The sequence below is a fragment of the Mesoplodon densirostris genome, chromosome 4, assembly GCF_025265405.1.
Source record: "Mesoplodon densirostris isolate mMesDen1 chromosome 4, mMesDen1 primary haplotype, whole genome shotgun sequence".
NCBI classification, from domain to species: domain Eukaryota; kingdom Metazoa; phylum Chordata; class Mammalia; order Artiodactyla; family Ziphiidae; genus Mesoplodon; species Mesoplodon densirostris.
Window position 1 is genome coordinate 12157487 of NC_082664.1, and position 14049 is coordinate 12171535.

Consider the following 14049-nt stretch of genomic DNA (forward strand, 5'->3'; position numbering starts at 1 on the left):
TGTGAACAACCCAAATATCCATTAATAGTAAAATGGATACATAAACTGTGGTACATACATTTGGTAAAATATTGAGATATATATATATATATATAGCAATAAAAATGAACAAAGTGCAGTTATGCTCAACCCACGGATAAATCACACACACACAGACACACTGGCACACACACACAAATAATGTGTGATTCCATTTATATAAAATTAAAAACTAGGCAAGAATAATCTCTGATGTTAGAAGTCAGGCTATCAGAGAAATGGGAACAAGCCAACCCTGGAACTGAAGATTAACTGTACTTAAGACAATCAAGATGATGCTGGTCAGACCACCAATAACCAGTTTCAAGATGACTGTCAGAGCTGACTGTTCTGTTTCTGCATGTAGCCCCCTCCCTCCGTCTATAAAAGCTCTTGCCCACTGACTGTTGGCGGGGTGGGGTGGGGGGTGGGGGGTGGGGAGGGTGGGGGGAGTGGGAGGGAGGGAGGGAGTCAGCCTTTGGACAGGAGTCCCCCCGCCAACCCCCTTGTGTGCCGGCATCCAAAATAAAGCAAACTTTCCTTTCCAAAAAAAAAAAAAAAAAAGAAGGCAGGCTAGTGGTTACCTGTGGGACAGGAGGAGAAGGTAATCATGGTGGTAAACACGGTGGGAGGTGTTCCACATATACTTAAAATGTGTATTTTTTTACATGTCTATAATGCACCAATAAAATGGTTTAAAACGTTTTAAATTATGTGGACATAAAATCAATATAATAAAAAGATAAATAAGAAGTCAATGAGGAGGAAGTTAGGACATAAAAGGACTGGTAGGCCTTCTTGTATTTTTAACTTGTATACAACTCAAGAATCCAACTCTACTTATGTAGGGTTAGATAACTGGTAGACTAGACCAAAGTTTAACCTTGTAGTGCTATCTTAAGTTATTCTCAATCTACTTTTGCCACAATCTCAGTCTTGGAAAAGTATATCTTGTGCCACATTTTTGTCCTCTAATTCAAATGGAAACTACACAATAATTTGTGTTCATCTTTGTTAACAAAGGCTAAATTATGTACTATTGGCACACTGTAGCAAGAAAATTGCTAAATAATTTCTTTCTCCCCCACAGAAGAGCTTTATAGAACAATATAATGGCTATTTCATTCCCAAGAAACTTGTGATTTTTGTATCTTTAAGACTTGTATTTAATGACCAAAATAATTGGGGTAGTTTTTGTTGTTGATAAATACTAATAAACTCAAAAGAAGCAAACATTGTACATTACCAAATCCTCTCTATTTGATCATCTTCTTCATATGAGCTGTAAATATTCCCATGTTATTACGCTTTAAAAGCAATAAATAAATTAAATACATATATGTATAGTTAAAATTATGGTGAATTACTAACAGTTATTAAATCTAGGTGGCTATATGTGTGTTCATAGTGTTACTCTTTAAACTTTTCTGTATTTGAAAAATGTCATAGTAAGGAGGGGGGTAACTTTGTATAATTATATACAATATGACCTCTATTGTATTTTAAAATGCTCATCAAAAAAACTGGAGGGGGAAAAAAAAAACAAAAAAAACAAAAAACTGGAGGGAAATATACCAAAATGTTAATAATGGTCATTTCTAGTTAGTATTTTTTCTTTCTTTCATATTTCTATAATTTTTCTAGAAGCAAATTTTCCTTTTATAAAAAATAAAATTTACTTTTTAAAAAGGAAATAAATCACTGGGAAGACATACAGTGTTGCTGGTCCCTAAGAAAGCATTTCATCTTTGAGCTTCCAAGTCCATAAAATTCTATCTCCACATAATTTTTTTATTGAGAATATTTAGGGTTTTAATGCCACCTAAATACCGAAGATACCCTTTAGTGCATATTTCATTGTTGAAAGCATTGCAGAAAATTTCTAGTGCTCCAGCTAAAGTTTAATTACAGAACTGAATTGAACAGAACAATGTGGGTTTTCAGTTAAGATGATCTAGGATCAAATTCAAGCTGTGCTCCTTTATTATCTGTGTGAACTTAGTGCTGTTACTTAAACTCTCTGTCCTACGCTTCATCTGTAACATTGCAAAAAGAAAACTACCTCTCAAGATTTTTGTGAGAATTAACTGAGAAAAATGTCTATAAAACCCAATATGGTGCTTGGTCCAAAAATTTTGTTCAACTAGGAGAAGGCTAACATATTAAATGAGATACTAAGCAGCTAGAATGACAACAGACAGCCAGCCAGTGCTGGATAAATAGTAATACATAGATCAGAATGATTAATTTTTTTCCATGATCCCTTGTTTCCTGCACAAAACACGATGGTCGACTAGCGTGGGAGTTCCAAGAGAGCTGTTTCCCAGGGCCTTGGATAGAGGCTGGCAGGTAGCAGACACATAATGACACACTGAAAGGATGGAAGTGTGTGGAGGTATGAGTACAAGAATGGACTGGAGAACGAATGCCTTTAGACAGAGACATCTTGTTCAGACAAGCCAAGAGAAGATGAGAGTGTCTCTTCTGATCTCAGTAAGCATAGGCTGAGTTATTCTGGGGAGACAGGTTTAGCTGGCTCTTCCAAGAGGGTATGGTCACGGGGGTAAATGGAAGTGGCTGTCAGTTTGCCAGGCTTCTCAGATGCTCTGAACAGGCAAATCTCATCATGTGGTTTCTCCACTTAAAACCTGTGCATGGTTTCACTTTGTTGCTAGGATAAAATCCACACTCTTTCACAGGTCCTGTCAGACTTTCTGATTCTCTCTGGCTTTTCTCCTCCTGTCCCTCCACTATCTGGCTGCATATGACTTTTTCCAGTTCCTAAATACGATCATGCTATCTTCGGCCTCCAAGTCTGAACCCATGCAGCTCCTTCTGCCTCAAACTCACATTTTAGCCGTTCATGATTCATTCCCCTTATGACTCTATCTACCGTGCGTATATCTTTCAGGCATCAGCTTACATGTCACACACTTGAGGACTTTCCTTGACAACTTAACCCTCCCCAGATTTGCCCACCATCAGGGTGAGTTCAAAGGCCCTTCCTGTGTGTTCCCACAGCTCTCTGTATTTTGCTCTACCTTAGTGCTTATTACACTGTCAGGTAGTTTCCTGGTCTTTCTCCCAGCTGGAATGTTCGCACCAATGTCTTAGCCTGTTTTTTTTAACACTGTATCGCCAGTGCTTAGGATAATGTCTGGCTAATAGTAGATGCCCCATAAATATTTGTTGAGGAAATGAATGAATTTCCATATCTGGACTGCATTAAGCTCCACGGGGTCTGGTTTTGTGTCAGTTCTTCTAACATCAACACAAAGTATAGTGCTTAGCACTATACTTTCTCTTTCCTACAGTACTCTTCAAATATGTATCAAATGAATAAATTTCATTTGATACTAGTTACCCATTCATACATCACATAAACGCTTATTTCAGGGATCTATTGAGAAGCGATTGGTGTCAAATATTTCCGTCATTTCACTTTTTATTTTATTAGTGCTTCCAACTTCTTGCTTTTACACTCAAATTATCCATTCAGCAACGCTTAAACATTCTCCACTAGCAATAATATAAAACATCAATGATACCAATTTCCATTTTTTAAAATTTACCTACTATCTACCTTCATCATTTCAATTAATACTATTGTTACCACTAAGGCCAATATTATTTGTTCTGAGTTTAGAATAAGCCCACCAAGGACCATCAATACCTCTAACACTTGGCTTTAATCAGGAACATAAAACAGACACTTGAATTATGTTAAATCCCCTTTGAACCACCTCAAATCACCTTTGGAAAGATGAGTGATGCCAAGAAAAAATTACTTTCTCAGAATATCAGTATACAACTCCACAATAACTTGAATAAAAGCTATGCCAAAATCTCCATCTCTTCCATTTTCAGAAAAATATTATACAATTAAGTGGGGGGAGAGGGTAGTCAGGGGCATCAGAAACTCCATTAGCCATAGATTGTTTCTTTGATTTTATAACATATAAACATAAACTACATAAGGGTTAGTTTGTTTGGTTTTTGGTAAATATATGTCTTTACAATAAACTCAATGTTTACTTGTTGGTGATTAATTATACCAGGATTCACCAATGGTTGACTCTTCATGTCTACCTAGGCTTTCAGGGTCATTTAATTTTTATTTAGTGCCTGAACTGGTAATGTTGAAAGCACTCCAAGCCTTCTCAACAGAGCAGCATTAGCCCCTTGGGATTTTGCTAAATCTGAGCCAATCTGCAGCATTACTAACTGCTCACACCTTTGCAGTGATCAGCGTTAGCAGTGTTAAGACCAGAGGCCAGATGTACAGCAAATGGGACCGGAACTTAACATGATTTGCTATGATGTCATAAAAGCTTTTGAAATTAATTTTAATTAATTCATTTTTATACCACCTATTTTCAAAAAGGATTTATGATAATGTCTAAAGGCACAGTAAATTTAATCTAGCAAGATTAAAAAACACAAGTAAGTGAGGCAAATGTGGCCCAGAAGAAATAAAGATGGGGCATCACAGAGCTATTCTAATCTTACCTGTGTACTGTAAGCCCCTGTACTCGCTTATTGCCCCAGGAGGTTTTAAATTGGGCCAGAAATGGAACAGCATTTGCACAGCTGGAGGTTTCACCTGTGAAGGCCCATAGGCTATCACATACAAAAGATCCTAAAGGAGACAAGAAACATATTTTCACTAGCATCATCAAATAAAAATAAAGGTAGCTCATTCAATATTACCAAAGCAGTGAAAATTCTAACGGAGAGATTGAGGTGGTTAATTTCCCTGGAATCTCATCATCCAGGTGGGCTTTGCAGATTAAATCATATTATAATTTTTTTTATTATTTTTATGGGTCCTGTAAATAAGCCCTCCAGTAGTGTTCAGATGTACACTATCTTTTAACAAATTCTTCTCTCCTCAGAATAACGTGAAAGAAAGATTTTAGAATAGCATAAAGCCAGTTTGCCAAATACTGCATTTTTAAAAACATTTCCCTAAAACATATTTCTTAATAATTCACATCTCCTATTTGAAAGAAGAAAGTTTCCCAAGCAACATTTCAAATCAAGTAAAACTGTCACATAATTTAGTATTTGCTAAATTTCAAGAATAAGATATATCCAATTACATTTTCTGTCAAACCACTGTGTTCTTCAAGTATCATTTCTGCTCTAAATGGTAAATAATTAACCAGTAAGGAAAGGATTATAAGTTCTACCATACCAAAATAATAAGACATCAATAAATTTGATCTAAACAATAGTTTTAATATGCAAACAATTTTTACTATATTATACAAATTGAACTTGTGACTATGAGTTTAATGTGGACCCAAACTTACTTTCCAGACTTCTTGTTTATACTTCATGAGGCATTCCAATAATTGACAATGATATACTGTAAGGAAGAAAATATAATTTGAACATGAAATGTAAATACCAGACAAAAGATCCTTTAAAATAAACTATATTAGTCTAAATTATATTAGACTTTTCACTCTAATCATTAAATTAGAAATTACTTATTTTCATATATTCATGCCTTTCAAAAATCATATAAGCCCTTGACTTTATCAAGCTTTATTCCAAGATCCTTGAGAAGTATTTTATTCATCTTAATAAAGGAAACATTAAGAAAACTCCCTAGTAATCATACTTTTATAACATAAACTTATATCAATATAATCAAGAACTACATGGGGAAAAAATAGCTTAATAGGATCATAATAAAAGCTTACATTTATTGAGCGTTCATTATGTGCCAGGTACTGAGCTAAGAGCTTTATGTATTATGTATCTCATAACCACCATGTTGCAGTTAAAAAAGTGAGGTTTAGTTTCCTACCTTGCCCAAGGTTGGACAGATAGCAAGTGACAGACTGATGGATTAGAATGGCAATCTTTTATCACCAACTCCATCTTGTTGAGGAGTCCTTAAAAGCTATACAACAACAATCTTCTTTGATTTGCCTGTTTACTTGAGGAATAAAGATACTTTCACCCTAGTTAGATACCCATTGTATACCTTCCCTTATCTACCTGCCAACCCTATCATGGCACTGAAGCAGGTCTCCCTTTACTCACCGATGACCTCCATGTCGTTCAATTCTATGGACATTTATCAGTCTGCCTCCCACTTGACTTTCAGCAACATTTAGTACTGATGACCACCCTCTTTCCTTGACTTCATGACTGACCCTCTCCTGTTACCTGTGGCAGACACTGTTGTTGCTACTCAACTGCTATCAACAACCCTTTCTTCCTTGTTCAGTTCCCAGTACACAGTCTGCCAAGCAAGACAATTTCCCAGATTCTGTTGCAGCTAGGGGTGGCCATGTGACTCAGTGTTGGCCAGCAAGACCTAAGAAAGAATCTGCTGAGGAGCTTCTGAGACTCGTTTTTCCTCTTTGACAGAAGGAAAGAGGCACACCAGGAGACCTTTCTCTGATTACCCTGACTGATCCTATTTTTGATAGGATTTGATAGGATATCTTTTTGAAACCTGTTTTTAGATGTAGTTATGTAAGAATACAATAACCTCCACTGTGGCATATCTTGCAAACATGAGGAGAAGTTCAAGAGAAACACAAAGATGGCATCTCAGGCCCCTGATACTGCAGAGCTATCTCCAAGACTTCTTCTTCCACTGGGCCAGTATCTGTTGGAGTTCCTGAAGGCCTGGTCATAAGTCAAATCCACTTTTCATTCTGTGCTCTCTTGTAAGCAATGTCACACTCATATACAGCAATATCTCAGAGATATTGCAGGTTCCATTCCAGATCACAGCAAGAAAGCAAATACTGCAATAACACGAATCATACAAATTTTTTGGTTTCTCCATGCATATAACAGTTATGTTTGCACTATACAAACATTAAGTATATTAATGTATACTTTATATAAACATAAAGTATATATTAAGTAGTCTGTTAAGTGTGCAATAGCAATATATCTTAAAAACCAATGTACACACCTCATTTTTAAAATATTTCATTGCTAAAAAATGCTAACCATTGTCTGACAATGTAGGGTTGCCACAAAACTTCAATTTGTAAAAAGCACAGTATCTGTGAAGCACAGTAGAGCAAAGTGCACTAAAAGGAGGTATGCCTGTACAACTTCAGGTACCCTCTATATGCAATTCAGTGAATAGCACTGGACACTTACATGAGGGCTCAAAGTTCATTACTTGTAGCTCAGAACTCAGTTCTGAGTTCATAATACAACTTCCTAATTACTATTACCTCTTTATTCTGAAGAAACATGATTTATTTGCAATTTTGTGTTTTGGATATGTATAACTATTACTGAGGTTATGTGTGATTTTTTTCCACAGTTTTATTAAGATATAATTGACATATGACATTGTATTCGTCTAAGGTATATCATCTCCTCTCAAATGTCTCAAAGACACTTCTAACATAACATGTCCAAAGTAGACCTTATGATCTTCCCTTAGAAACCTGGTCTTTCTCTTCCAGTGTCTCTTTTTGCAGTGAATGGAACCACCATGCACCCAGTTCAGAAGCCAGAATGCAACCATATCCAATACATCACCACACCCTATCAATTTTACTTCCTAAATAGCCCTCGGATGTATCCACTTTTCTCGGCCTCAATCAACCCTGACTTTTACATGCCTAGACAAATGCAATGGCCTCCTCATGGGTCAATCTGTATCCACTCCAGCTCCTTCTTAATCCACGCTCAACTGCAGCTCGGGTGACACACACACCACCACTCAGCACACTGCAGCACTTTTCCATTAGACTTGGGATAAACACAGGACTCCCAGAGCCCACGACATCCTGCATGTTCTGGCCTGCAGAAGTCTACAGTCTCATCTCACACCAGGCAGCCCTCACTCTGAGCTCCAGCTACAATGACCCTTCAGTCCCACCTGCTTGCCAGGCTCCCTTCTGACATATGAGATTCCTCTGCCTGGAAACCTCCACTCCCTGATAGGCCTTGTTAATGCTACTCATCCATCAGTCCTCAAACCAAAGGTTATATTCCCAGAAAAGCCCTCCCTGACCTCTTCAATAAAAGAAAAATCCCCTTTTATAGGGTCTCATCGTAGCACAATGTACATCTTTTGAAGAATTTGTCACAACTGAAACTGGGCATTTGCTGTAACAATTATTTGATTAATGTCTTCTCCTTCCACCACACGATAAGCTTTATGAAGAGAGGAAAGGGATCGGTTCTATTTTACTAATTATGGTGTTCCCAGTGCCTGGCACATAGCAGATACTCAGTAACTGTTTGTTGAGTATATAAATGGTCCTCTAGACTTGGAATTTTGTGAAGCCATGACTGAGTTCTCAAGCGCAGATGCTCCGGGGTACTTTCTCTTACACGGTGTCTGCTATTCTCCATATGTTTGCTACACGAACCTTGCTCAGAGGAGTGCACTGACTGCCCATGAATAGACCTAGAGAGTCTCTTTATTTAAACTGCTTCCCCTCCTCAAAAATATACAATGGAGAAAAGACAGTCTCTTCAATAAGTGGTGCTGGGAAAACTGGACAGCTACATGTAGAAGAATGAAATTAGAACACTCCCTAACACCATACACAAAAATAAACTCCAAATGGGTTAAAGACATAAATGTAAGGCCAGACACTATAAAACGCTTAGAGGAAAACATAGGCAGAACACTCTTTGACATAAATCGCAGCAAGAGCTTTTCTGACCCACCTCCTAGAGTAATGAAAATAAAAACAAAAATAAACTAATGGGACCTAATGAAACTTCAAAGGTTTTGCACAGCAAAGGAAACCACAGGGTTTCCCTGGTGGCGCAGTGGTTGAGAGTCCGCCTGCCGATGCAGGGGACGCAGGTTCGTGCCCCGGTCCAGGAAGATCCCACATGCCGCGGAGCGGCTGGGCCCGTGAGCCATGGCCGCTGAGCCTGCGCGTCCAGAGCCTGTGCTCCGCAACGGGAGAAGCCACAGCAGTGAGAGGCCCACGTACCGCAAAAAAAAAAAAGGAAACCACAAACAAGATGAAGAGACAACCCTCAGAATGGGAGAAAATATTTGCAAACAAAGCAACTGACAAAGGATTAATCTTCAAAATATACAAGCAGCTCATGCAGCTCAACATCAAAAAAACAAACAACCCAATCAAAAAATGGGCAGACAACCTAAACAGACATTTCTCCAAAGAAGACACACCGATGGCCAACAAACACATGAAAAGATGCTCAACATCACTAATTACTAGAGAGTGCAAATCAAAACTACAATGAGGTATCACCTCACACCGGTCAGAATGGCCATCATCAAAAAATCTACAAACAATAGGGCCTCCCTGGTGGCGCAGTGGTTGAGAGTCCGCCTGCCGATGCAGGGGATACGGGTTCGTGCCCCGGTCTGGGAGGATCCCATATGCCGCGGAGCGGCTGGGCCCGTGAGCCATGGCCGCTGAGCCTGCGCGTCCGGAGCCTGTGCTCCGCAACGGGAGAGGCCACAACAGTGAGAGGCCCGCATACAGCAAAAAACAAACAAACAAACAAACAAACAAACAAAAAATCTACAAACAATAAATGCTGGAGAGGGTGTGGAGAAAAGGAAACCACCTTACACTGTTGGTGGGAATGTAAATTGATACAGACACTATGGAGAACAGTATGGAGGTTCCTTAAAAAACTAAAAATAGAACTACCATACGACCCAGCAATCCCACTACTGGGCCTATACCCAAAGAAAACCATAATTCAAAAAGACACATGCACCCCAACGTTCATAGCATCACTATTTACAATAGCCAGGTCATGGAAGCAACCTAAATGTCCATCAACAGAGGAACATATAAAGAAGATGTGGAACATATATACAATGGAATATCACTCAGTCGTAAAAAGGAACAAAATTGGGTGACTTAGAGAGACATGGATGGACCTAGAGAGTGTCATACAGAGTGAAGTAAGTCAGAAAGAGAAAAACAAATATTGTATATTAGTACATATATTGTATATTAATACAAATATTGTACATATATGTGGAATCTAGAAAAATGGTATAGATGCTCTTAATTGCCAAACAGAAATAGAGACACAGACGTAGAGAACAAATGGATACCAAGGGGGAAAGGGGTGGGGGTGGGAAGAATTGGGAGATTGGGATTGACTCATATACACTATTGATACTATGTATAAAATAGACAACTGATGGGAACATACTGTATAGAACAGGGAACTTTACTTAATGCACTGTAGTGTCCTAAATGGAGGGGATATATGTATTTGTATGGCTGACTCATTTTGCTGTGCAGTAGTAGAAGCTAACACAACACTGCAAAGCAACTATACTCCAACGAAAATTTAAAAATAAATAAATAAATTGCTTCCCCTCTCAGAACGCCCCACTTACCTTATCAATCAAAATTCTATCCGTATTTTAAGACCCATTCTTTGCTCAAGTGGCACAAAGCCTTTCCTGATCTTTTCAACCCATAGAGTTCTCTTCTCTGATGAATTAATACCGTCTATAGTATTTATTTGGTACTTTTTACATACTACTTTACATTGTAAATAACTTATGTAAACATGCCTAATCTTCCCAATGAGACATAAGCTCCATAGCAAGCATCATATCTTACATTTCAGGGTGGTTTTCACAATGCCTAGCACGGAGCGATGTACACAGGAGTTACGCAATGAATTCCTGGTGCCTGAGCAAGAACCCTGCTCCATCCTTGATACACAATCAGCTACAAGGACCAGGCTGCCACTTGCTGTCTCCCCCAGTAAAAGTTCAAAGGATAATGATGCCCTACCCGCTTGATCTCAGAGAGTCCCCTGGTGGATAGCACCTCACTTCTTATGTTTCCCCCATTACAAGATTAATTTGGGGTCCCAAATGTCACTCTTAGTACAGAATAGCTGGCTATACACGTTCCCCCATGAACAGATGAAGATACAGATTAAGAAATAACAGAACTATTTGATCACAGTGATTTCCCAATGAAACGTTCAACTCCAAGAAGACAATGGCAGATTGTAGAGATCCGTGTTGCCGTTTACTGAGCAGTGCTTATGATGTGTCAAATCACTATGCTAAGGAAGCACTTCACACACACTTAAGTCATTAAATCCTCACAACAACATCTGAAGGTACTACAGGAAGATTTCCCATTTTATGGATGAGGGAACTTGGTCTTAGGGGAGTTAAAGAACTTGCTCAAGGTTAAGCTACCGGGCAGTCTGTGCTGAGCTCAGATATGAACCCACAGACCCTTAACCTCAAAGCACACGATTCTACCCAACCTGCTCTACTGCCTCCCAACTTCGAAATTAGGACCAAACCCTGATAATGAGACTGTAGTTAACTAACTAGATTCTGTGTGAAGGGGTTTTTCTCAGGACATAAAATCCAATAAATACAAATGACATTATGAGGATCCTTTAAGCCAGAATGAGACACGAGGTATAACTTCCCCCAAAATATACATTTTAATTAAATGCACATAATAATCATAAGGAATTTCATATTTAAAGGACGATACTCCAGGCTAAGAAGCATTAAGATTTTAAATGAAAAAAAATTGTTTTCCTTCTGCTGAGTCAAAAACGCAATGATTATTCATTATGTAATTAAGCAGAAGGCTGAAAACAGGGCCACCAAATTTGTTTACTTTCCAAATGAAAATAAAAACTGAGTTCCTATCTTAGCATGTGACTCCAACAGACCCCTTTTAGGTCAGTTTCCCAAAGTTCATCTGCAATTACACTGATGAATGGAAATCCAACAGAATATATCAGATTAAATCTGTCCCACATTACTAGAAATCAAAGAAACACAGATCAAAATGACATATTACTTTTTATCTGTCCATCTCTATACAAATGTTATAATAACATTCAATGACAGGTTACATGTACTTTCACGTATAATTAGTGGGAATGTAACAAACGATTTATGTGCAAGGATATTCATGCGGTATTAGAGTAGCGAATTCACAAAATAGTCCCAGTGGTTATCTTTAGTTGTTAGAATTGCCAGTGACTTTTATATTTCTAATTTAGTTATTTCTATATATTTATATTCAAGCAATTTCCAGTCAGTGTTCTAAAATTGTGTTCTCAGATATTCTAAAAATATCACTAGTCAGCAAGATTACTGCTAATAGCAAGAGGCAAAGGAAATTTATTTCAAGTTGAAAGTCTGTTTCTTAACACATCTCCAGTTTCTATCTAGCAAGAGAAGTTCTTCTCACATGAGAATTTCTAGCTTGCTTATTTGATGTCTTATTTAATTATTGGTTTGGAATTACTGAAGCCATCCAAATTTCTACTTACCTGGATTGGATGTGTACTGCATTGCAATCATTAGCATGGATGATGCGGAGAGATTAACGTGGGCAGGAACACCTTCTCTCCTTGAGGAGCCCACTGAAACCAAAATTTTTTTGATTAGACACCATTTATTTATATATATATATATATATTTATATATTTGTACATTTATATTTAGTTGCTACTTTGCATAGAGCATGAGAGCTGAGAAGAAACTTGAAAAAAAATCAATAGAAGTTTTGCATAAATAAAACCACAAAATTTGTCCTAGCCTACAAACGCTACAGTAGTCATTATCATAGGCACATTTAGGGAGAATCTTCAAGGAGCACGAGTAATGCCAGAAGGTAATGTAATCGTTTTATCAGAATTGTACTTAAATGTGATCTCTGTTTCCAAGGTGTTTATATCTAGGTAGAAAAGAAAGAGAAAACAGAATCCTCCATGTACCCAAATATAAGGCATGTTGAAGGTTATCCAAATAAGAAGGTAAAAATAAAACGTTTTTGAACACGACTTGAATGTATTAGCTGTAAGAGATGCAGATGAAAGAGTCTACTTTTAATGGGTACCATATGCATTTAGTTATATCAATTTTAAAATTATTTTCAACTCTCACCTATCATTAAACAATTTTATTCAAACCTTCACATGTAACTTCATCATCAGCATCTTAATCACCATGACAATCACTTTTTTAGTTTTCCAGAGCTTACCATCTTCACATCCACCTGAGTTGATTGAAACACAGCACTTTTTGAATCTGTGAATAATGCTGTTGCTGGACATTTTATCCTATCCCGCAGCATTCAATCACAAAGCCAGTTGGTTTCTTCAAAATTCATCTTTTAGCTGTATAATTGTGATCTCCATGTGATAACCATTTACATACTGCTTTTAAGAGACATCTTTAAGTGGCTTGTTTAGGATGACATCCAATACTGTATTAACTTTCTTTCTCTTTCTTTTTTAATAGAGGGTATCAGGTAACCTCTATAAGCATCCAGAACTATCATTGATGGAGGTCATTCAGGGTAATATGTTGTCCCCAGAGTACTTTATTATTCTAAACACAGTAACTGAGAAAGGGCCCACAATACTTTACAAGGACTCAAATATAAAATGAATTCCTTTTCTCAGGATAATTGCAGGAATAGCAGAAACCTCTCCTTAGATCTGGGCTCCTGTAGCAAATTGTCAAGAAAGCATGAACAGAACAGTAAACAGTGACTATAACACCCTCAATAAGTCAACTCTCAATTTCTAACACATACTGCAGAAGACCATCAACACAGACAACAAGAAAAAAGCAGATAACCCTAAAATCTGCTTTATTTTAAAGTATTAAAGTGCAATGTGTGGGAATAGTATCTCACCTACAACCAACAAGAATAAGGCAACTTATAATAAAACACAGGTATAAAAGAATCATTAAAGCACTAATAAAAGGTTTGTTGAATAGTAAAGTAGAGAAGACAAAAAAAATTTAACATGATTCTTCTTTTTAACGTAAAAAAAACTGAGCACCACAATGGACAGTGGCCTTTACAATAGCTTTACAGAAATAAACAAACAAATAAAACAGATCTATAATTAAGTTCCATTTACCTGAGTTTGCTTTTATTAGTAACTTACTGCTGGGCTGCTGCTAACCCACTAAGCAGGTGATATTCAGGTACATAAATTAGTTTGGTTATACAATATAAATAAGAATTAGTTATTATACAAAGATGTGAGGATCAGCTCACTGTTCTTAGA

General features: G+C 37.4%; 1 protein-coding gene across 3 annotated transcripts in view; it reads right to left on the reverse strand.

Annotated features, from left to right (window-relative positions):
- Window positions 1–14049, reverse strand: part of UNC79 (unc-79 homolog, NALCN channel complex subunit) — a 219133-nt gene that overhangs the window by 186787 nt on the left and 18297 nt on the right. For all 3 annotated transcript variants that reach the window (XM_060097925.1, XM_060097923.1, XM_060097926.1), the window contains 3 exons: window positions 12295–12387; window positions 5334–5389; window positions 4528–4657 (listed from right to left, as the gene is read on the reverse strand). In XM_060097925.1, coding sequence (XP_059953908.1) covers window positions 4528–4657; window positions 5334–5389; window positions 12295–12387 — 279 coding nt within the window. The remainder of the gene's footprint in view (window positions 1–4527; window positions 4658–5333; window positions 5390–12294; window positions 12388–14049) is intronic.